The sequence below is a fragment of the Pristis pectinata genome, chromosome 6 (genome assembly GCF_009764475.1).
Source record: "Pristis pectinata isolate sPriPec2 chromosome 6, sPriPec2.1.pri, whole genome shotgun sequence".
In the NCBI taxonomy this organism is placed as follows: domain Eukaryota; kingdom Metazoa; phylum Chordata; class Chondrichthyes; order Rhinopristiformes; family Pristidae; genus Pristis; species Pristis pectinata.
The window spans coordinates 26,737,768-26,762,539 of record NC_067410.1 but is presented as its reverse complement, the minus strand read 5'-3'; the positions used below and the strand labels follow the sequence as shown (position 1 = coordinate 26,762,539).

Below are 24,772 nucleotides of genomic sequence, written 5' to 3'. Positions count from 1 at the left end.
GCTGAACCTGTGGTGTGAGGCTGCTCTTTGTCCATCTGCAGTAGCCCTTTGTCCGTTTCCTGCTCAACCAAGAACTCCGGCACCTGACTCATTAAAGTGTGCGTGACAATACCTGTATAAATCTCTGTCTACCCCTTTGTACTGGGAGAACTCGGGAAGCGACTCTTAGTGAGTGCTGAAGAGAATTCTCCTAGCGGTGCACTGCTAATAAAGGTATATTTGTTCGAATCGACCTCGTGGCACTGTGTTATTTACAGCGGACGGATAGGGAAATTGATTTCGGGACGACAGTATAACCCCCATTACTTAAAAAAGGAAGGACTGAGAAAACGGAACTACAAACTAGTTAGCATAACTGTTGGCAGAATCACAGATGGTGAGGAGGCGTGCAGGAGAAAGGTGGATCGGCTGATTGAGTGGTGTCGGAACAACACCTCACACTCAACGTCAGCAAGGAATTAATTGAGGACTTCAGGAAGGGGAAGTCGGGAAAACACATACCAGTCCTCATTGAGGGGTCAGCAGTGGAAAGGGTGAGCAGCTTTAAGTTCCTGGGCATCAACATCTCAGAGGATCTATCCTGGACCCAACACATTGATGCGATCATGAAGAAGGTATGCCAGTGGCTGTACTTCATTAGAACTTTGAGGAGATTTGGTATGTCACCAAAGACTCTTGCAAATTTCTACAGATATACGGTGGAGAACATTCTGTCTGGTTGCATCACAGCCTGGTGTGGAGGCTCCAATGTGCAGGATCGAAAGAGGCTGCAGAGGGTTGTAGACTCAGCCAGCATCACGGGCACAACCCTCCCCACCATCGAGGACATCTTCAAGAGCCAGTGCCTCAAGAAGGTGGCATCCATCATTAAGAACTCTCACCATCCAGGACATCCTCTCTTCTCATTACTACCATCGAGGAGGAGGTACAGGAGCCTGAAGACACACACTCAATGTATTAGAAATAGCTTCTTACCCTCTGCCATAAGATTTATGAATGGTCCATGAACACTATCTTGCTATTCCTCTTTTGCACTATTTATTTTTTTTGTAACTTATAGTAATGTTTATGTCTTGTACTATACTGCTGCCATAAAACAACAGATCTCATGACATATGTCAGTAATAATAAACCTGATTCTGATTCTGAATAAATAATAATAACATCTGTAGAAGGGAAAATGCTAGAGTCCGTTATAAAGACTATGATAACATGACACTCAGAAAATATCAGCTGAATTAAATGTAGATTTATAAAAGGAAAATCAAGTTTGACAATTTTACTGGAGTTTTTTGAGTATGTGATGGGCAGAATAGATAATGGAGAATCTGTAGATGTAATGTATTTGGATTTTGATAAAGTCTCACTTGAGGTTTGTGTGTAAAATTATGGAATATGGAAGCATATGGAATTGGGGAAGGGGTGGTTGGATGGCGGGGGTTAATAAGTCACGATCAGGTAGCATGGATTGAAAATTGATTGTAGGTGAGAAACAAAAAGAATGAATAAATGGGACTTACATGGAGTAGCTGGTGGGGTACCGCAGAGATAAGTTCTTGGGCCTCAGATATTCATAACATATGTCAATGATTTTGATGAGGGAACGGAATGTAATATTTCTAAGTTTGCCAGCATTAGGTCCCCATCCTTTTATGCCTTGCCTATTCAAGTACTTGTCTAAATGTCTCTTAAACACAGTGATTGTATCTGATTCCACCACCTTCTCTGGCAGCAAGTTCCAGATAATCAGCCACTCTCTGTGTACAAAAACCTTTTGCCTCAAGTTCCTTTTATAACTCCTTTCCCTTGCCTTAAATCTACACCCCTTTTGTTTTTGATACCCATACCATTGGAAAAAGATCTTGACTATCTAGCCTATATATGCCTCATAATTTTACATCCCTCGATCAGGTTACCCTTCAGCCTCCTTTGTTCCAAGGAAAATAAGCCCAGTCTATCCAATCTCTCTCCATAATTAATGTTCTCCTATCCAGGCAACCTCCTGATTAATCTCTGCACTCTCTCCAGCACAATACATCCTTCCTAGAATGACCAGAAGTGCACACTATATTCCAAGTGTGGTCTAAGCATTGCTTTGTAAAGTTGCAACATAATGTCCCAACTTTCATATTCTATGCCTCAACCTATGAAGGCAAGCATGCCATGTGCCGCCTTCACCACAACTGTCTACCGGGGTTGCCACTTTCAGGGAAGTAGGGATTTGGACCCCAAATGTTCATCAGCATTCTTTAGCACCTTACTATTTGCTATATATGTCCTAACCCTATTTAGCTTCCCAAAACACATCACTTCACACTTGTCAGGATTAAATTCCATCTGCCAATACTCTGCCCAGCTTTCCATCTGATCTATTTTCTGCTGTAGCCTTAATGGGCAGGGGAATGTGCCCATCAGCACGTCACCCAAAGTACAGTCACTAACATACCTCTCTAGCAGAAATGACACAAACATAGACATGCATGCATATATGACGTTACCCTAATGGAGGAGGTAATAATCACCATCACTGGAATAGCTGTTGCTGAAGCCCAAGCCGGTTGAAATGATGCATAAATATAGTAATCTCAGATCTAATCCTACTACTACTTCATCCCAAATTTCTTCTGCTTTGAAGCTTCAGCTGGTTACTCCATTATAGGAAGGATGTGGAGACCATGGAGAGGGTGCAGAAGAGGTTTACCAGGATGCTACCTGGATTAGAGGGTATGTGCTTTAAGGAGAGCTTGGACAAACGTGGGTTGTTTTCTCTGGAGTGACGAGGCTGAAGGGAGACCTGACAGAAGTTTATATAATTAAAAGAGGCATAGATACAGTAGACCACCGGTATCTTTCTCCCAGGGTCAAAATGTCTAATACTAAAGGGCACGCATTTAAGGTGAGAGGGGGAAAGTTTTTTTGCACAGAGTGGTGGATGCCTGGAATGCACTGGCAGGGGTGGTGGTGGAGGCAGATACAATAGAGGTGTTTAAGAGGCTCTTAGATAAGCACATGGATATGCAGAGAATGGAGGGATATGGACCATGTTCAGGCACAAGGGATTAAGTGTCATTAGTTTAATTAGTTTGGCACAACATCATGGGCCAAAAGGGCCTGTTCCTGTGCTGTACTGTTCCATGTTTTATGTTCTATTAAATGTTTCCTTTTACTTGCCCTCATTTCTCTCCACCAATCCTCTACACTTATGCCTTTGTCTTTTTGGCTTTGTTAAGAACTGTAACCTTGCCAGGCAGTGGCAAGAAAGCAATGTATAATGAAGAAATATTGTGGCTTACACTTACAGTCACTCCGTCACAATACACAGAATTTCAAGGTTAGCTTAAAGGCAAGATGTGTATGTGCTGAGGAAGTGGGCATGAGAGGCTTGCAGCTATCCAGCTTACTGAGCATGAGTTTGTGCACAAATTCCACTGCAGAAAACCCAGATGAACACAGTGATCTAAAAACTACAAAAGAAAGCCATTGGGAATGCACAATGAGAAACTTGGTGAATTAGCAGGCCTGCCAGAAAACCTACAACCCTAAGGTGAATGAAGGAGTCTGACACCTACCTAATGAATTGTTTTGGTCTGAAGTTTCCTTTTTACCATTGTGGTGTGGATAACTCCATTTGTGTATCTGTGGAACCACTTAATAGAGCAACTGATACGTGGACGCTTTGTCAGATTTCATTGTAGCACAAGCATTGTGTGAGGGTGTTGCAGTGGGAGCTCAGACTGTTCATGCTACCATTTCCATCTTCGGTATTGGTTGGGAGATGATTTTAGGCCAAGGTACTTTGGAGAACTTCACTGTGGTCCAAAGTAGTGCATCTCATATATTCACCTGAGAGAGCAAACAGGATCTTGACATTTTATATCATCTGAAAAATGACACCTCCAACATCCAACTACTTTGGATTGTCAACTGAGATTAAATGCTGAAGTCTCTAGAGTTGGATGTGAACTTGCATATGCTGACTAAGACGAAAATGCTACCTCTGTTCTCCAGCACATTGTGCCACTGATCTAGGCCTCATCTATCCAAAAGTACCAAACCAAGCACTCCTTGCAGGGAGAGGGGATTAAGTGCTGGGTCAAGGTTAGAATAAACAGTATTCCAGAAATCTCTATCATAAATTCACATGATTAGTCTTATAACAGGTTGTACATGTGGTATTAAGTACAGAAGTGATTTATGGACGAGGGCACCCAGATAACTTTTACTATTTATTGTTGTTTATTTTGTTTATAGTCATTTAATATTTTGATCTAAACTGGTCTTGTCATGCTTTTTAGGCTGCATTTTTATTCTATATCTATTGTGTTTCTGGCAAGGTGATGTTAAATGTTTTGGAGGACACTATGGATCGAGGCAGTCTAATCATTTAAGTAATTTTTTACATGACCTGACCTCCTTCTTGATACTGTCCCAAATTAGTATGTACACATATATCTGATCTACGTGCCTGTGACATTGCTGCAAGCAAGTTTTTCATCGTACCTACACCTCGATGTACTTGTGCATATGACAATAAACTCGACAATAGACTTGACTTGACATCCAGTGAAACCATATGGGTAGAACTTAAAAGAGGGGTGATCACTTTGATTGGATTATTGTAGGCCTCCCAGTAGTCAGTGGGAATTAGAGGAGTATACAGTATATGTAGGGAAATCACAGATAGGTTTATGTTTTTAATATTAGGTGTTTTTAACCTCCCTAATATTTACTGGGACTGCCTTAGTGCTAAAGGTTTAGATAGGGCAGAATTTGTTAAGTATGTCTTTGAAGGTTTTCCAAAGCCGAATGTAGTTAACCCTACCAGAGGAGGCCACCTCTTAGGAAATGAAGCTGGAGAAGCGGTTAGTGTGTCAGTTGGAGGGTGGGGGAGGGAGCACTTTGAGACAATAATTCTATTACTTTTAAGATAATCTAGGCAAAAAATAGGACTGGTCCTCAAGTTAAAGTCCCAAACTGGGTGAAGGCTAATTCTGAAGGCATCAAAAAGGAACTCTTCAATAGTTGCTTGGGAGAGGCTGTTTGCAGGTAAAGGAATGTCTGGCAAGTGGGAGGCTTTTAAAAGTAAGATAGGGAGAGTTCAGAGCTAACATGTTCCTGTTAGAGTGAAGGCAAGGCTGGCAAGATTAGAGAACTTTGGTTGACAAGGGATATTGAGAGTCTGGTCAGAAAAAGGAGGCACACGTCAGGTATAGGCAGCTGGGATCACATGAATCCCTTGAGGAGTATCATGGATGTAGGAATACAGCCTAGAATCATTTTCCGAGGGTAGAAATGTCAAATAATAGAGGTCATAGCTGTAAGGCGAGAGCTGGAAGTTTAAAGGGGATGTGTGGGGCAAGCTTTTGACAGAGAGTGGTAGGTGCCTGGAATGAGCTGCCAGGGGTGGTAGTGGAAATAGATGTGATAGTGGTATTCAGAGTCTTTTAGATAGGCACATGAATATTCAGGGAATGGGAGGATATGGATCATGTTCAGGCAGAAGGGATTAGTTCAATTTGGCCTCACAGTCACCACAGACATAGTGGGCAGAAGGACCGGTTCCTGTGCTGTACTATTCTATGTTCTATGTACACTGAAGAAGGAAATTAGATAGGCAAAGATGGGCTATGAGATATTTCTGGCAGATAAGATAAAGAAGAATCCTCAAGCATTAGGAGTAAAGGGGTAGCTAGAGAGAGAGTAGGTCCCTTTAAGGATCAGTGTGGTAATCTATGTGTGGAGCCACAGGAAATGGGCAAGGTCTTAAATGAATACTTCTCATCTGTATTTACTGTGGAGAAGGAGAAAGAAACTGGTGAGTTCAGGAATAGTAATATACTGAAGAATGTATTTACATTATGAAGAAGGAAGTGTTGGAGGTCTTGAATTGCATAAAGGTGCATTAATCCCCAGAGCCTGACCAGCTGTATCAGAGAATGTTGTGGGAAGCAAGGGAGGAGGTTACTCAAGCCCCAGCAAAGATTTTTGTATCTTCGTTGGCCATGGGTGAGGTATGGAATATTGGAGGAAAGTTAATGCTGTGAATTCTCTTAAGAAGGCAGCGGAGATATGCCAGGGAACTACAGCAGGGTGGTAGACATTGTCCACATGGACTTCAGCAAGGCCTATGACGAAGTCCCATATGGTAGGCTTGTCTGGAAGTTTAGATCACATGGAATCCTGGCTGAGCTCACCAACTGGTTGCCTCATTACAGGAAAGACGTGATTAAGCTAGAGATGGAGCAGAATGATTTACAAGGATACTGCCTGGATTGAGGGGTTTTAAGGAGAAAATGTATAGATTAGATCTGTTTTCCCTGGAGCAAAGGAGGCTGAGGGGTGATGGGATAGAGTTTTATAAAATTATGAGAGGCATCAATAGAGTAGATATCCAGGGTTTGTTTCCCATGGCAAGCATATCTAAAACTCGAGGGCACAGGTTTTAGGTGAGAGGGAGGAGATTTAAGGGGGATTCAAGGGGTAAATTTTTCACACAAAGTGTAGTTGGTATCTGGAATGAGATGCCGGGGAGATGGCAGAGGCAAGAACAGTAACAACATTTAAGAGGCATCTGGACAGGTACTTATATGAGCAAGGCATAGAGGAATATGAAATTAATACAGGCACGTGAGATTATTATAGATGGGCATGATGGTCAGCATGGATGAAGTGGAGTGAAGGGCCTGTTTCTTTGCTGTATAACTCTATATTTCTTTGGATGCATGTGGGTCTTTAATCAAGGTTTAGCAGATAAATCTACCAAGGGTCTTGTTGTAGTTCATACAAAGGAACCTTGTGGAGCAGGTAATCTAATCATTTTGAAGATGTTGGCGTTAATGGAGTATAACACAATCAGAACAGGGCATCTCTGCAAATCTCTATGAATATTGCATGCAGCTGAAGATAATTAGCTATGTAACCCTCAGATGCTTGCATTTGCACCTGAGTATTTAAAGCCTATTAAAGCTTGATAGGAGAAAAAGGCAGAACTACTCTGAAGATGGTCTAACTGTTATTTTTGAAGGCGAACCGTATGCATTTTGAAAATGTAGATTTTCGGTGATGAACATTGATCTTTCTAACTACCTAAAATAGAAATTTCCATGGAATTAAACAAATATGTGAGGGGGAGTTAATTTGAGAAAAGTGCATACATACATGTAAAGCTGCAGAGCTAGCCAAAGCTAAACTAAAAATGTTGTATGGCTAATAGTAGGAAGTACTTGCATAAAGTGCAGAATAAAAGTCAGAAACAGGATTGTGGTTTAGATGTAACAAGCATTATGCATGGCAGCATGAGCATCCGAGAAAGAAGTACATTACATGTAGAGATTGGAGTGTAGATTGGAAAATCATTCCTACAAATATTTCATGCTGAAAAGAATGAGCTGGAAGAGCTGAGTCATGTAGGGACAGAGGCTGGGTCAGATTCAGAGTGTCAGTTGAATGCAATGTACCTGGTGTCAAATGAAGTCACTTCAGTGGAAGGAACACCTGCTAGACGCATCAGTGACATTTTCACATGACCTTAGAGGAAATATAAAGTCCTCTCAAAGCAAACCATGAACATTAAGGCAGTGCATTGAAATTCAGTGAGATAATGCTAAAGCTGTTTACAACAGCAGTTAGGCCGCAACTTGAGTACTGTGTAGCGTTCTGGTCACCAAGTTATGGGAGAGTCATCATTGTACTAAAGAGGGTGCAAAGAAGATTTATAAAGATGTTGCTGGGACTGGAAAATTGTAGATATGAGAGAAGATTGGATAATCTGGAGTTGTTTTCTTAGAAACAGAGGAGACTGAAGAGAAACATGTTTAAAATTACGTTGTTCCATGATAGAGTATGTAGGAAGAACCCATTTCTCTTAGCAGAGGGGGTCATAAACCAGGGGACATAGATTTAAACTACTTAGAAGAAATAGAGGGGTGATAAGGAAATAAATTTTCACCCAGAGGATGGTACGGGTCTGAAGCTTACTGCCTTAAAGAGTGGTAGTGACAGAAACCCTCACCAGATTTGAAGATTACTTGGATGTGTACTTTTGACCTGTAAACCCTGCGCAGACAGCACTGGAGGTCAGAATCGAGCCTGGGTTACCAGAACTGTGAGGCAGCTACTACTTGGAGCACTACTATGCTACAACAGTAAATAGATTTGAGTTTAGGAGGTAGACCTTTAACTTTTTAGGCATTATGTTTTACATGTTGCTACCTCTTGTAAAATCACTATGAGCATTCTAAAAATATGATCAACTTTCTGATTGTGGCTAATATTACTATATTCAGAAAGCAGTTGAAATATTACAGGATGCATCTCTTATTCACTGTTCTCTCCTGGAAATTGCAGATTAAATTTGATTAATTAAGACATTTAAATAATTACCATAAAACTACCAAATTGCTGTAAAAACCAAAATGGTTCAGTGATGTTCTTTGAGGAAGCAGAAATGCTGCTCTGGCTCATAAGTAACTCTAAGTCACAGCAATATAGTCAACTCCAAAGTAACAGCTGTAATGACCTAACAAGTCTTTTGGTTCAAGTGTAATCAGGTGTGGATGTAAAACACTGACTGTGCCAGTAATGCCCAAATACTGTAACAGAATAAAAAAAATTTCAGGCTGATTCAAAAGTCGCTGTCATTGTGTATAAATTTTGACCACTCCTTTTACAGCAGAGTACAGAGCCCAAATTCTTCAGTGACTGTTACTATTTAAATCAAAATCCACAGACACAGTTATATGTGACAGATATTAAAAACAAATATAAGCAAGGAGAAAGAAAAAAAAGTACCACAAATAATCATTTTGTGAAGAATAGGAAAGATCAAAAGCAAGGTCATTTAAACCAGAAAACAACATAGTGCTACTGAAATGAATCAAGAAATGAAGTATCTCAATTTCCAACAGCATATGATTCAGAATCTCAATCACCAGCTACCTTGAACCTTAGTCTTTTATCTGTGAGATCAAGTTAACATCATAAACAAGAAAGCAGAAGATGTATTTGGAAAAGAGAAGCAAAGATGAAACACTCAACAAAGATAAAGACAAAAATAAATCTATTATGAGCTGGCTGATCAGTAAGAGAACTGAAACGTTTCTCCCTGCCTAGATACAGCACAAAATTATTCCTTATAGACTGACAATTCTGACTAAAGCTTCATATTTCCATGCATAAATTAAAAACAATTAGAATGTGAAAAATCTGAACTTCAAATATAATGCTGTTTTGCAAATAGTTGAACAAAATATTTTTTCTCTTTATTGCTTAAGACATTTGGCATTTTTCCATTTTTTCTGATTAGCATTTTATTGTTACTGACAAGTTTGGGGGTCTATAAGCTCCAAATGCATTTTATAGCCTCTAAGTACTTTTGTAGTGTATTCATTGCAGTACTATTGGAAACATAAGAGCTACAAAGATCCACAAGCAGTGATATAATAATCACCAAATAATCAGTACTATTAGTTATACCCATTGAAGGATCAATATTGGTCAGATCAACTGTTACAAATTGGTGCCAAATAATCTTTTATTTCCCATAGACGGATAGACGGGGCCTTGGTTAGATATCAGTTCTGACATGCAGCACTTGTTTGGTATTGCGATGGAGTGCCAGCTTAGGTATTTGTGCTCAAAAATCTGGATTGAGAATTGAATACAAAACATTCTGACTCAAAGACAAGAGTGCCTCCCAAGAAATTACAGTTAAAATCATTGGCACAAATCCATCTCATGATTAAATTCATCATATTGGAGCCTATGCATTACATTTGTGCACTGATTCTACCTGTTGCATCCTGGACAAAGCAGAAAGGGTAAAAGAATTCACAGCACCAGTCATTCAGTGTTTGTCGTGGAATTTGGATGGAGGTCAGGTCTCATCATATAACATGACTCTCCTGAATTACAATTTATGAAATTGAAATTCCTTGGATAAATGCAGATTAAGTATACCTTCATCTTTAGACCTACATGCCAGAGTAGTGGCAAATAAAAGCTGATTTTGAGCAGCTGCTGGCTATATTTCAATTTCTTCACTGGTCTGTTAGTACCAGTGACTAATCAGCTGATTAACTGCTTGAGATATTGGGAAATGGGTACCAGTTTGAGAATATGCCAAGTCAATATTTCTCTGAGTCAAAAAATATAGAATCCTTGTGACATGAACCATGTGGGGGGTGGGTGGAGGGTAGTCAAGATGTGCTCATTGGTTGATAGTGATTAGTTAAAGGACAGTTTCAGTATACAGCACACCTTACTGATGAACTATGGTCATCTGACAACAACCAGGTAAAGCTTATTAGTTACTAGCATAAGATTTTGTTTTTTTATAACTTCTCCTTTCGATATGTACCAATCTCACCCTCAAAAGAGCATGAGGCAGGAGATGACTGGTTCCTCCAATGCAATATTTGAAATGGTGTATTATTAAATTGAACCCCGAGTACAAGTAAATAGATTGGAGAAAAAAAAACAGTGAAATACCTGCCACAATCTAACAACTTGACTGACTCTGCCGTCACTTTCTCTACGTCAAGCAAATATGGTTGTTTTCTTCATAATATTGTGGCACAAACAGACCTTTTAGAATTATATTTAATGGATTTCAGCTCAGGTTAATGCAATGTGCAGAATGATTGACATGCCCCAGATATGTCTTAAAATAGTACTAAAAAATGGCATCTGTTTAACATTTTCCCACTTCAAAATCAAGAAATTGGGCTAATAAGTCATCAAGTAAGCTAGTAGTTAGCAAAGCAAAATTAATATTGGTGTGATTAATTACTCTTTCACTTTGGACACTTCCATTGTTGAATGGGATAAATTTAGAGCTCTTTTTTCCAAATAATGAACTGGTTAGCATGTAGTGATAAGTAGTTGATCAAAACTTAATGTAGCAAGGAAACCTAGGGTGGGAATTAGTCTTGAGCAATAACATAGGACAGTATTGCATGGACTATCAGTTATGCATCCTGACTCAGAATCTATCCATAGGATAATGGAGTAATTTTAGATAACAGGATGCCTTATCTATAAACAAACCTACATTGTGCACTGCCTTCTGGAAGTGCTACTGCCTTCAGGGAGCTTCTACAGAGATAGACAGACACATTCTGGCAGTCACTACACTGAAAAAATGTATAAACGGGGAGCACTTGGTCACACACTGCAACAAGACAGACATCAGATGTAGCAGAAATTCAGTAGGTACACCAAGAAATCCAAAAGGGAATTCAGAACTAAGTTACTTACCCAAAGAATGTGAAATATGGAATTGCCTACCACTTAGAGTTTTGTTTTATATTTTTCTGAGGATCTGGGCATTGCCAGCAAGCCCTGCCTTTATTGCCCACCACTAAATGCCTTTGAGAAGATGGTGGAGAGCCTCTTTCTTGAATCACTGCAGACATTCTGGTGAAGATACTCCCACAGATATTGTTGGGTAGGGAGTTTATGATTTAGACCCAATGACAAAAATGACCCCAGCTTTTGTTATTGGTCTTGGTTTATTATTGTCACTTGTACCAAGGTACAGTGAAAAACTTGTCTTGCATACCATTCATATAGATTGGTTCATTGCAATAACAATAACAGAATACAGAGTAAACTGTCACAGTTACAGGGAAATGCATTGCAGGTCGACAATAAGGTGCAAGGTCATAACGAGGTAGATTTTGAGGTCGAGTCCATCTCATCGTATAAGGGAACTGTTCAATAGTCTTATCACAGTGGGATAGAAGCTGTCCTTGAGCCTGGCGGTATGTGCCCTCAGGCTCCTGTATCTTCTGCCTGATGGGAGAGGGGAGAAGAGAGAATGACCCGGGTGGGTGCGGTCTTTGATAATGCTGGCTGCTTCACCAAGGCAGTGAGAGGTATAGACAGAGTCCATGGAGGGGAGGCTAGTTTCCATGATGTGCTGAGCTGTGGCCACAACTCTCTGCAGTTTCTTGCGGTCCTGGGCAGAGCAGTTGCCGTACCAAGCCGTGATACATCCAGATAGGATGCCTTTTATGGTGCATTGATAAAAGTTGTTGAGTGTCAAAGGGAACATACCAAATTTCTTTAGCCACCTGAGGAAGTAGAGGCACTGGTGAGCTTTCTTGAGTTTCCAAGTCAGGATGGAATCACTTGACAGAGGTCCCATGCACCTGCTGCCCTTGTCTTTCTTGGTGGTGGAGGTCAGGATTTTGGTCGGAGTAGCGTGGGTGAGTAACCACAGTGTGCTGGGCTGATAAGTGGCAAGTAACATTTGCGCCACAAAAGTGCCAGGCATTGACCACTTCCAATAAGAGTCTAACCACCTATTCTTAATATTCAATGACATTACCATCACCAGGTTCCCTAACATCAATAACCATTGATCAGAAGTTCAACCGGAACAGCAACATAAATAGTGTGGCTTCTAGAGCAGGTTAGATATTGGGTATCCTGCAGCAAGTAACTCACCCCCTGATACCCCTTCAGCCTTTTCACCATCTATAAGGCTTAACCCAGAATCATGATGGAATATTCTTCACTTGCTTGGATGAGTCCAAGTATAATAATATACTTTGATACTTAAGTAATAATATCAAGAAGCTTGGCACCATCCAGGAGAAAGCAGCCTGTCCCCTCCACCACACTATAGCTTCATTCCCTCTACTGCCGGCACACATCTACAAAATACACTAATTATTTATCCTGCCTGCAGCAACAGCATCGCCCAAAAACACACACAGGCTCTACCTCCAAGAAAGACAAGGGCTTCAGGCACACGGGGACACCACCACCTGCAGGTTACCTTCCAAGTCACACATCATCCTCAAATCAAGAAGGCAGATAAGATAAGATATCTTTATTAGTCACATGTAATTGAAACACACAATGCAATACATCACCTTCTCCACCACCACCTTCTCAGATAGGACGGTAAATTCTGGATTTACCATTGATGCCCATAATCTGAAAAAGGATTTTTTTTAAATGTGCAGAATCTGCCAGTGCCCTCTGTTATTCTTCTTAGCTCTATTTCAATGCACCATTCCTTACACCAACTTAACTTGCACGTGCACATTTCGCTCTGTCTATGTACTTGCTCACGTTCCCTCTATGTAGCCACAATGAATCTCATTTATGTGCAGGATCATTCTTTTCCCTCATCACCACCATTAACAATATGCCACACTTCCATCCATCCATGCGGCATGTTCATTACTCCCAGTGATTTCTTCTTTCTGTCCTTACTGAAGACAAGACTGAACACCAGGGAGATACAGACAGCAAGATGCAAACTGGAACTATCAGTGAGCTAACGGTTGAGGAGAGGCCCTGGAGATATCAGTATTTCAGAAAGCATAGCCATTGGAGACAGAGAGATGACAGTTTCACAGGAGTTTGGTGACAGAATTCTATCTCGCAAAGACATTTTAAAAATCCTCTGCAGTGAGTGAAAATTGATCATGTGTATAATCAAAACTTTAAGCATTCTTAGCTTCAAACTTCTAATTTGAACCTTCCATCTCCTACAGGGATTTCACATATTCCAACAAGAAATGTGGCAGGAGATCAACAAAAACAGAGGTAGTCTTTCACTCTGAGGGTACACAGTCACACAATTCATGCCTTCATTACACCAAAACAAATGTTCAAGGTCCTTGAAATATTAGTGCACCCAAATGGTGGATATTTCAGCAAGGCACCATTTCAGGCATTGATCCTACACCACAATCTTTGATTGCACGTGTCCAAACTGGGTTTACAACTCAGGCCACTGCCCAAAATGGGCCTGTGCATTGGCTGGGTTGGGGGAGATAGAGGAGAGGGATCATAGCCTGTGCTGGATCTAGAAGAGACTGGAGAGGGATCACAAGCTATGCCTTGAGTTGAGGTTTGTAGGAGCAATTGGAGCCTGTGTCTTGGATTGGGAGTGGGAGAAAGAAGCCCAGGATAATGGCCCAGGTTTGCATAAGAGTATAGAGACACTGGCCAGAGGCAGTGTGAAGGGTAGGTGTTGGTGGTGATGATTAGATACCTAGACTTCACTCTGGGACCTTGGGAGATCGGAGTGTTGAGAGGTTGGGAAGTGTGGGCCTTGTACTGTGTTGAGTAGAAAAGCAGAATGATTACAATGTGGGACTGACTTCACACTGGTCCCTGTCCTGCACTGCATTGGGAAGACCTGCTTGCCCTGGGAGTGGCCAATGAATGTCGTTCATGGGAAAGTCAGTCCATGTTATAGTGCAGTGCTCTAAGAGGAGTATTGCACAGGAAGAGTGTAGCATGATCTTCAGAAAGGAGGGCTGCATAGGGAATGTTATCACTCTGTGCATCCCTGACATGGAAATTGCATCAGGGCACAGGATGGCTCATGTTTAAAGATGCCTGGTCACAATTCCAGGGGAACAAGAGATGAAAGAGAAATGGTTATTGAATTTGTAAGCAATACTTTAATGAGGCCAATAGGACGGTGTCTGCGAATGTGGTGTTTGATCCACCTCAAGTGAACAGGAACAGGCACTAGACGTAGGAAATACAATGGAAAATCAATGTTACTCGACAGGACATCTAAGCTGTGCGCAGTTGCTTCACCTCAAACAACAGAATACATCTCAAACAGAAGCAAAGAATGTGTGATGTTGGCAGCTGACCCAGCCATACCGTATACTCTTGCAGATACTGTGAAGGAGTCCGCATGAGGGGCACAATACCATAGACCTTTGCAATAATGTCTGCATCCATGGAATGAGTAGCCACCAACATGGAGCATCAAGTATAGAGAAATGACCATCCATTCAGGCTCTTGCTGAAGGTTAATGATGAACCTATTTTAGCTTTGACCATTGAATGTCACACTGACATACAACAAAGTGTGCAGCAGCTGATTTAAAGCAAAGAAGTACAGGAGAGTCATTAGAGTGATGATGTTTACCATTGTACCTGCGATATCTTACATAGCAATGTGTGTTATTCCCTCAACGCTTATTGCACCTTCCTTCTCCTCTCACTCTTCTCGCTCCAACCACACCCACTCTGGAGTGACATTTTCTCACTGCATTCTGTGTTTACCCCTTGCTGCATGCTGTGGATGCACGGGCAGGTGCATACCGAAGTGCTCCTCTGGCGAGGTCGAGGAACCCAAAATTAATTTTCTATTTTGCTCAGTAACATTTTGGGTAAAGGAATGGCTTTGAACATTGAATTGCTGTGCTTCATTGGTTGGCTTTCTCACTTCTGTCATTATTATCAACAGGAAGCTTTAACCCTCCTACACCAAGTCTGCTCAGTGGTATTGAATAAACGTGTGAGGGTAAATCATCCCAGGATGAACAAATCACAGATGATAAGCCATTTTTCTGTCGTTGCAAACCAATGGCAGATTAATTACAATGTAATACTTTTGCTTCAAGTTGACATTCTCTCGTCAGCCATCCTGTAGTCCGGCAATTCCTGTGGTCTGGCAATTTTTGAATCTATAGTACAGATCTGTACCAATTAACAAAATCTAAACTCTAAATTTAACTAAGATCTGTACTAATCTGTAGCTAATTAACCTGCCAGTGCAACTTTTGCAATCTCAGCTGACAGCGTTTCCAATTTACAGAAACTTCGAGTTACGGACAGCTCTTATAACCCTTACGTGACCTGGAGAGAGTCTATGCTTTAAAAGACTGTTCTCCTGCTCAGAGGAAGATAACAGGGGGTAATTTCCATGGCCTGGATTTTCTGTGGTCTAGCACAATTCAGATCCCAAGGGTGCCAGACTGGAGAGTTTCAACCTGTAATAAAAATTCCAAGCTGTTAGAGGGTCTCTTGATTACTACATGAGAGCAGTTTATCACCGCCTGTACTTGCATGAATCCAGCCAGAGCAGCAGATCCAAGCACCCACTTGTTCTGGCTGGCATCATCCATGGTGAAGTTGATGTACCTAGCAGCTCTTGTAAACGTGTCATTTGTTATCTGCCTGATAAAAATTCTGCAAATATCTCTAGCTGAAAAGATCTTGAAGCTTGGACATTGAAGGCTGTGGCTACTTTGACAACCACAGGCAGAATTTGTGTCCTCCAGATCCAGCAGGCACCAAGTCTTTTTCAAGGATGCCTTATAGGAATGCCACCGCTTGGTATGATACCCTGAACCTCTGACCCCAGGACGTTGGATTTCTCTGCAATCCATTGTAGGGAAAATCTTACTCCACATGTAGTGTGGATATTTTGCCATTTAATTCTGATTCCTAGTCTAAAAAAAATTGAAGAAGTTTTTTTTTTCATATGGACATTTCCCCCACCATCGAAACTGCTATCGAGTTCTGTTCACTTCAGGCTCTACCTTCCTGTAGTCATATGTTTGGTCAGTTTACCTATATTTATTGCAACATGATGGTCAAATTGACACAAGAAAATTATCAATGGTCCACAGCTCTGGGAACGATAGTTTAATGTTTTCTGTTCATCCTCCCAAGCATACTACATGTGTTGCATGCCACATTTCCAGTTAATCAACAATTCCTTCAACATATATCCAAGAATGTTACTTGCTAAAAGAAATCTATCCAACTTGACATTGTACAGTTTTTAAAAAAAACTTCAACTACCTGCCTTGCCAAAACTGTATTTTGACAGTGGGTGAATGTATAAGCACAACGTACAAATTACAGCCCATTTTCAGCTAAACTTTATTTCTCAGATGCGGTAGAGTAGCGGCCATTATAGAATAGCTTCTGAAATGTTTTGTATCTATTGAAAAAAGGATCCATAATAATTTTAACACTCCACTCCACTCCACTTCTATAATCAGAAAGTAATGGTATCGTTTTAGACAGTTTTTCAAACAAATGTGATGGAGTAGCAAATTCACATCCATTGAAAAACATGGCTAGTTGTTTGAAGCAATTACATCAAGTTTGAAAAGAAGTGTGCCCTGAAATCAACACTGAAATGCAAAGTGGTTAGATGTGAAGCCTCTTAAATGATATGGTCCATTTGGTCTCTTGTGACTCATTTTGATCTGTAAAAGTTGTGCAGGATTTTACTGCCTTTGAGAAATAACACATATTGTATGTGAGTAAACATATTTGTTTTAGTCACAATATTTGATGGATATGAATTGATAAGAAATTAGTACAGATTTTCTACTTTAAAATACAACTCTCCAGTTTTCAATGAATAAGGATGCAATTCCAGGTGAATAGTCAGGAAGTATTGTTTGTGTTTCACTACTTATGTAAGAATTTTTATTAAAAATTTTTGTTTTTTTCTTTGGTTTAAGTTTTATAAATATCAACATTGCATTGTTGTAATTTCCTCTCCTTAAAGCTAATAAGATTAAAATGTAATAACTTACCTGGTTTCTACTCCACCTGCCACAGGATATTAACTTCTTATGTTGTTATTTTTCAACTTTTGAATTTATCAAGTTGTCCTAAAGTTATGAAAGAGAACATTAAAATGGCTGCATTGTGTTTAAGTCATCACAATAAAGTCCATTTATTTATTTTCCAACAACTTGTAGATTAACAATGAATTACTTTATTAGCATAATGTCATGGTAGAGCATATTTTAATGTTATTATAGTTTATGGGATTTAACTCCGTTTCTATTGTCAAGATTCCACAGACATTCAGTGCTGTATATAACAGCCTAACTAATGAATAGGTAAGTTCATCCAATGTGAGATTTCAACCATTGAAGCTCAAGGGTCAGTGGTAAAAAGGTTTCTTCCTATTTAAAGTGTGATTTGTCATCCTTGAAAAAACAAAGGTCATGTCACACATAAGTAACACAGTTCCAATACAGACACCATACTAATCATGGAGACACTGGGATCCACAAACAGGACTGCCCTGGTAGACCCGTTGTTTCTGCTTGTTCCACCAACATTATCTCCGCATACCCAGACGCAATGCTGTCTCCCCTTGTCCAGTCCCTTCCCACCTACATCCGGGACACCTCTTGTGCCCTCCATCATTTTGACAACTTCCAGTTCCCTGGTCCCAGCCACATTATCTGTACCGTGGATATCCAGTCTCTATCTATGCACCTCCATCCCCCATCAGGAAGATCTTAGGTCTGTCTGCTTCTTTCTGGAACGAAGACCCAACTAGTTCCCCTCCATTAGCACTCTCATCCATTTGGCAGAACTTGCAAAACAACAAATTTCATGACATAAAAGTCAGTGATAATAAACCTGATTCTGATTCTTGGTTGGGTCGAGACCTCGACCCAAAATGTCGACTGTTTATTTCCCTTCATAGATGCTGCCTGACCTGCTGAGTTCCTCCAGCATTTTGTGTGTTGCTCCAGATTCCAGCATCTGCAGAATCTCTTGTGTTTCTGATTCTGATCCTTGTTCTCACCCTCAAAATTTCTTTTTTGATTCCTTCCACTTTCTACAAATCAGAGGTAGCCAAGGGCACTCGCATGGACCCCAGCAATGCCTGCCTTTTTGTTGGTTACATGGGATAGTCCTTGTTCCAAACCTTCTCTGGCACTGCTCCCCAGGTCTTTCTCTGTTACACTGACAACTGCATTGTTGCTGCTTCCTGTACACAATTTTATTACCTTTTCCACCAACTTCTATTTCTGACACTTCTCTTCCTTTTCTGGATCTCTGTATCTCCATCTCAGGAGACAAACTATTCACCGATATCTACTATAAACCCACGGACTCCCACAGCTACCTTAACTACACCTCTTCCCACCCTGTCTCCTGTAACAATGCCATCCCCTTCTCTCAGTTCCTCCATCTCCACTGCGTCTGTTCTCAAGATGAAGCTTTCCGCTCTGGTACCTCTGAAGTGTCCTCCTTCTTCAGGAAACGTGTCTTCCCCTCCTCCATTTCCTACACATCTGCTCTCACCCCCTCCCCACCTTCAGACGGAACAGAGATAGTTTTCCTGATCCTCCCCTTTCACCCCACTCACCTCTGCATCCAGCATGCCATCCTTTGCGACTTCCACCAGGTCCAACGGGATCCCACCACTAGCCCCATCTTCCCCTGCCCCCACCCCTTCAGCTTTCCACAGGAACCAATCTCTCTGTGTCTTCTAGGTCTGCTCATCCCTCCCCACCCACCCCTCCATGTCACTGGCGTTTTCCCCTGCAACCGTAGGAAGTGCAACGCTTGTCCCTACACCTCCTTTCTCACCCCCATCCTAAACAGCCCTTCCAGGTGAGGCAGAGATTCACATGCACCTCCTCCAACCTGGTCTATTGCATTAAGTGCCCACAATATGACATTCTCTACACTAGTGACTATTTTGCAGAGCACCCACATTCTGTCTGCAACAGCCATCTTGAGTTTCTAGTTGCATGTCAATTCAGTGCTACTTCCCATTTCCACACTGACCTGTCTGTCCTCGGCCTTCTCCACTGTGTTTGTCAGACACAAACTGGAAGATCTGCATCTCATATTCCGCTTGGGTAGCCAACGACCCAATTGGTACGAACATTGAATTTTCCGATTTCGGGTAACTCCCTCCCCTGTGTTCTTTTCCCACTCCCTCATGTCCACCCAGGGTCTCTCTTCCTCTGTTCACCTTGTCCATCCCTCCCTCCACCACCACCCCACCCCACCCCCCATTACCAAGACTCATCATCCTCCCCCATCTGGTTCCATTTGCCCATCACCCACATATCTATCTACCCAGGTTTCTTCTCCCTTGGTTCACCTTTCCTATCCTCTCCCCAAGTGGGTTCTATCTGGTTCCACCTATCACCTCCCAGCCTCTGTCTCATCCCTCCCTCTCTCTCCTATACACTTGGCTGTCTTCCCTCCATACTCTCAGTCCTGATGCAGGGTCTTGACCTGAAATGTGACCATCCCTTGGCCACTCCATATGCTGCTTGACCTGCTGAGCTCTTCCAGCAGTTTATCTTTTGCGCCATACTAATCATAATTGAAATTTAATTATTACCTCTGCTAGATTTCAGTATCCAAGTGAACATTTGTCCCATGAAAATTTGTCCAGAAATGTTTTTGCAATGAATAAAGATTAGATTTTTCCAACATCTTACTTAATATGTGCAAATGTACCTTTCATTTCTGTTTTAAGAGTCCTTTTTTTCATGTTTTACAGTGACTGGGGTAATATTTTCAGCCCTCCCATCATTTTGCCCAGCGAACAGATGAAAGATCAAAAAAATATTTCACCCAGACAACCATCTGCTCTTCAGGACTTAAGAAGTATGAGAGTTTCTTATTTGTTATGTTCAATGATTTAACAGAATAAAAGGTCACAGAACTTACATCGATGGAACAGTGTATGTCAGGATGTATGTCATCTCCAATAGATGAGTGCTAATTATGTAAACCATTGCCTGACCATATAGATACAAGCAATGGTCATAATTTTTAAACACTTTATATTGCATAAAACAAGATACCTATGTATTTGGAGAGCTTTAATCAGAAAATGTGAGAACTTCTGTTAACTTTAAAGAATTTCACAAAAAAGAATTAAAGTATAATATTTTGTGATTCAGAATTTAGATACTCTGAAATCTCTGTCTTATTGCTGAGAGAAAATGCTTGTTATTTATCAATTGTAGCTTCCTTTAAATGGTTTCAGACTAAAAGATGCAAAATATAACAAGACATTGAATACAGATTTAATCTTAATGAATTGCAAAATACTTCTCATCATTACCAAGAATGTTAGAAACCCTTTCTACATGTTTAGATTTTCTTCAAAAACAGTCAGACCCACTGAGGTATACAAATAGGAAAGAAACATAGGCCAAGAAATTTAGTCTACTCTCTATTACTGAAAATTCAGGAGTAGCAATGCCATGGGAACACTATCATGTTGTTCCCCTCTATATGACACACTAAATAAACTTGAACATATATTACCTTCTTTTTATTGTCACTGTCTGTATCTCAGTTTTCCAGACATCCTCGCCTAACACCATTGTAGGAGTAATACTTCTGTAAGGACCATTGCACTCCAAGGGCAAGGTCCATCACCATCTTACCGGGAAAACATAAAAGATATAAATGCAATCGTACCAAAGAGAATCCCTCTCCAAATATACTATAACTTGAAGTGGAATTATACATAAATCCTTAATAATCCACCTGACTTCAATTTATATGTTTAGGAATTGAGAATTTTTGGCTCCCTGCATGCTACACATTTATCTCTACAGATTTTGGGAAATAATCCTATGCATGCATAAATCTCGGCACTCATAGAGCTAAAGAGGATAATCAAAATCCCAGCCAGGCACGGTGAGTGCAATAACTTATACAAGGTTCTGCTGGCTGGAAATTGAGCTGCAGTGATTGGCTTCAGATCAGTAGCTGCAATGTAAATGCTTCTTTCATTGTAATCATAGAAATGCTCCAGTTTGTACAAAGGCTTTAAAACTTACAATATAAATCAATATAAATCAAATGGTACAATCTCAGTGCTTATGAGATACATGGTATTGCAAAATTTTACTTTCAACCTATCTTAGCCATCAAGGTATCATTATCTTACATTGATTTGTTCAAATTAGAAATTTAGGAATTGTTCAGTTAGCTATAAATATTTCTCAAAGAAATATCAGTTTTATAGTTTGTGTATAATTTCATAAATGAATAACAATTACAAATGTCTCAAGAATATAAAGTACCTCAGGTGCCTGAACTAATTAGCAATTAATTATTGCTAATTAGTTCAGTTTACTTAAATTGTGATGTAATCTTTGCACCTCTGTGTACTGTCTTGTAATATGATTTATAATCTTTTGTTTAATCATTATTTGAAATACATTTTCTCTTACAATGATATTACCAGCCCAACTTCAATTGAAATGCTGAACAAAACCTGCAAGATGTTCTGTACCTAAAAGTACTGCTCACGTGAATGTTGCATATCAAATTTCAAAATTATTAGGGGGCGAAGCTTGATCTGTTCCTGGGAAATAAGGAAGAGAAATGACTGAGGTCATGGTAGGGGAGCACTTTGGGACTGGTGACCATACTCCATTACTTATAAAATAGTTATGGAAAGGGACAGAACTGGTCCACAGGTTCAAGTTCTGAATTGAGATTGGTGAATTTCGATAATATTAGACAGGAACTTGCAAAAGTTGATTAGACAAGGTTGTTTGCAAGCAAAGGGACCTCCGGCAAGTGGGAGATTTTTAAAAGTGAGATAGCAAGAGTTCAAGGACGATATGTTCCTGCTAAAGTAAAAGCTGCTGGGAGTTGGGAACTCTGGATGTCAAGGGATATTGTAACTCTGGTCAAACAAAAAGGAAACTTTGGTCAGATACAAGCAGCTGGGATCAAATGAATCACTAAAGGTATATACGCAAGAAGGAAATTAGGAGGGCCAAGAAGGAGCATGAGAAAATTAAGGAGAATCCTAAGAAACTTGTTAAGTATATTTAGGGAAAAAGAGTGACTAGGGAGAGAATAGGGCCCCTCAGAGATCAAGATGGAAATCTATGTGTGGAGCTGCTGGAGATGGGCAGAGTTCTCAATGATTACTTCTCCTCTGGTTTATCATGGAGAAAGATGTGAAGACTTGGGAACCTGGCAAAGTTAATGGAGATATTTAGGGAGCAGTCTATATTAGAGAAGGTGTTGCATGTGTTAAGATGTTTGTTCAACAACTCTCCAGGTCCGGGCAAAGTATATCCAAGAACACTACAGGAAGCTAGAGAAGAAATTGTAGGAGCCCTTGCTGAGATATTTGCAACATTGCTATCCAATGGCAAGGTGCCGGGAGACTGGAGGATAGCCAGTGTTGTGCCTTTATTTAAGAAGGGCTGCAAGGATAGACCTGGTAATTATAGACCTGTTAGCCTAACATCCATGATAGGTAAGTTGCTGGAAAGCATTCTGAGGGATAAGACATACTTACATTAGGAAAGGCAGGGGTTGATTAGGAGTAGCCAGCATGGCTTCGTATGTAGGAAATCATGTCTTACAACTTTGATTATGTTTTTTAATGAAGTGACGAGGGAGGTTGACGAGAGGAGGGTGGTAGACGTAGTATATACGGATCTGAGTAAAGCTTTTGAGAAGGTTCCTCATGGTAGGCTGCTCTGTAAGGTTAGATCGCATGGCATCCAAGGGGAGCTAGCAAACTGGATACAAAATTGGCTGGATGGTAGGAAACAGAGGGTGAATGTGAAAGGATGTTTCTCAGACTGGAGGTCTGTGACTAGTTGTGTGCCCCAGAGATCGGTGCTGGGCCCATTGTTATTTGTCATCTATATTAACGATTTGGAAGAGAATATACGAGGAATAGTTAGTAAATTTGCAGATGACACTGAACTAGCTAAAGTCATAGACAGTGAAGAGGAATGTCAAGAATTGCAGCGGGATCCTGATCAACTGGGTAGGTGGGCTGAGGAATGGCAAATAGAATCTAATTCAGATAAGTGTGATATGTTATATTTTGGAAGGACAAAGCAAGGTAGGACTTTTACATTGAACAGAAAGGTCCTGGGTACTGTTGTAGAACAGAGGGACCTTGAAGTACAGGTGCATACTTCCCTTAAAGTGGAGTCACAGGTAGACAGGGCAGTGAAAAAGGCTTTTGGCATGCTGGCCTTCATCAGTCAGGGTATTGAATATAGAAGCTGGGAGGTTATGTTGCGATTGTACAAGACAATGGTGAGGCCACACTTGGAGTATTGTGTTCAGTGTTTGCCACCCTGTTATAGGAGGGATGTGATTAAACTGGAAAGAGTGCAAAAAAGATTCACAGGCATGTTGCCAGGACTTGAGGAACTGAGTTATAGGGAGAGGTTAGACAAGCTGGGCCTTTACTCCTTGGATTGTAGTAGACTGAGGGGTATATATATCATGAGGGGCATAGATAGCGTGAGTGGTCTTTTTTCCAGGGTTGGGGAATCGAGAACTAGAGGACATAGTTTCAAGGTTAGAGGTGAAAGGTTTAATAAGAACCTGAGCAGCAACTTTTTTACACAGCGGGTGACAGATAAATGGACCAGCTGCCAGAGGAAGTGGTTGAGGCAGGTATATTAGATACATTTTAGAAGCATGTGGACAGGTATATAGATGACAAGAGTTTAGAGGGATATGGGCAAGTGCTGGGAAATGGGATTAGCATGAATACCCATCTTGTTCAGCATGAACACGTATGGGCCGAAGGGCCATTTTCCATGCTGTATGACTCTGACTCGATGACCCTAAAAGAAGCAACATTTACTTTTGCTAAGTTATCAGCATGAGTGGTATTTGACACATTGTGCACACTATTTTGATGTTTTTCATGTGAAGGAGGACTTACTTGTTTTGACTTCTGTACATTTTTTTTGTGCTTTGGCCAAGAAGTGTAAAAGAATAGCTCCACATTGTACCGAGGTAGACATTTTATCGAGAGAGTGTAATGTTTTCACATGCCTCATCATACATTTGTGTTATATTTGACAGATGACACAGCCAGTGTTACAGAAGATCAGGATGAAGTACTGGATTTGTTATATGATCCCTGTTTGAATTGTTACTTCGATCCAAAAACGGGAAAATACTATGAACTGGCATGATTTGAAAATTGAGGCCTTTGAAGTATCACTGTTGCATAGCAACTGCTTGGATTTTTCTTGGACTGCAAGAGGATTTTTGTTTCAAAGTAAATCCTGGCAATCATTGTTAAATAGGAATACTCCAATTAGAAGAAGGCTGAATGATATTGAAATTGAGGCATTCATCATCTGAGAGCAGCAGCAGCACTTCGGCATAAAAGAAAGCACTTTGCCCTCCTTTAGTTAGCAAATATTGTCACTGGACAGATTCCATAGTTCTACATTTTCATTTTCCTACT

The 24,772-nt window shown here is 40.6% G+C and overlaps 1 protein-coding gene across 1 annotated transcript in view; it reads left to right on the top strand.

Moving 5' to 3' along the window:
- The window catches only part of cfap20dc (CFAP20 domain containing), a 263,203-nt gene extending 238,709 nt beyond the window's left edge, over positions 1 to 24,494 (top strand). The window contains exons 15-16 of the mRNA XM_052017624.1: positions 20,060 to 20,166; positions 24,382 to 24,494. Of these exons, the coding sequence (XP_051873584.1) occupies positions 20,060 to 20,166; positions 24,382 to 24,494 (220 nt within the window). The remainder of the gene's footprint in view (positions 1 to 20,059; positions 20,167 to 24,381) is intronic.
- The last annotated feature ends 278 nt before the right edge of the window (positions 24,495 to 24,772 follow it).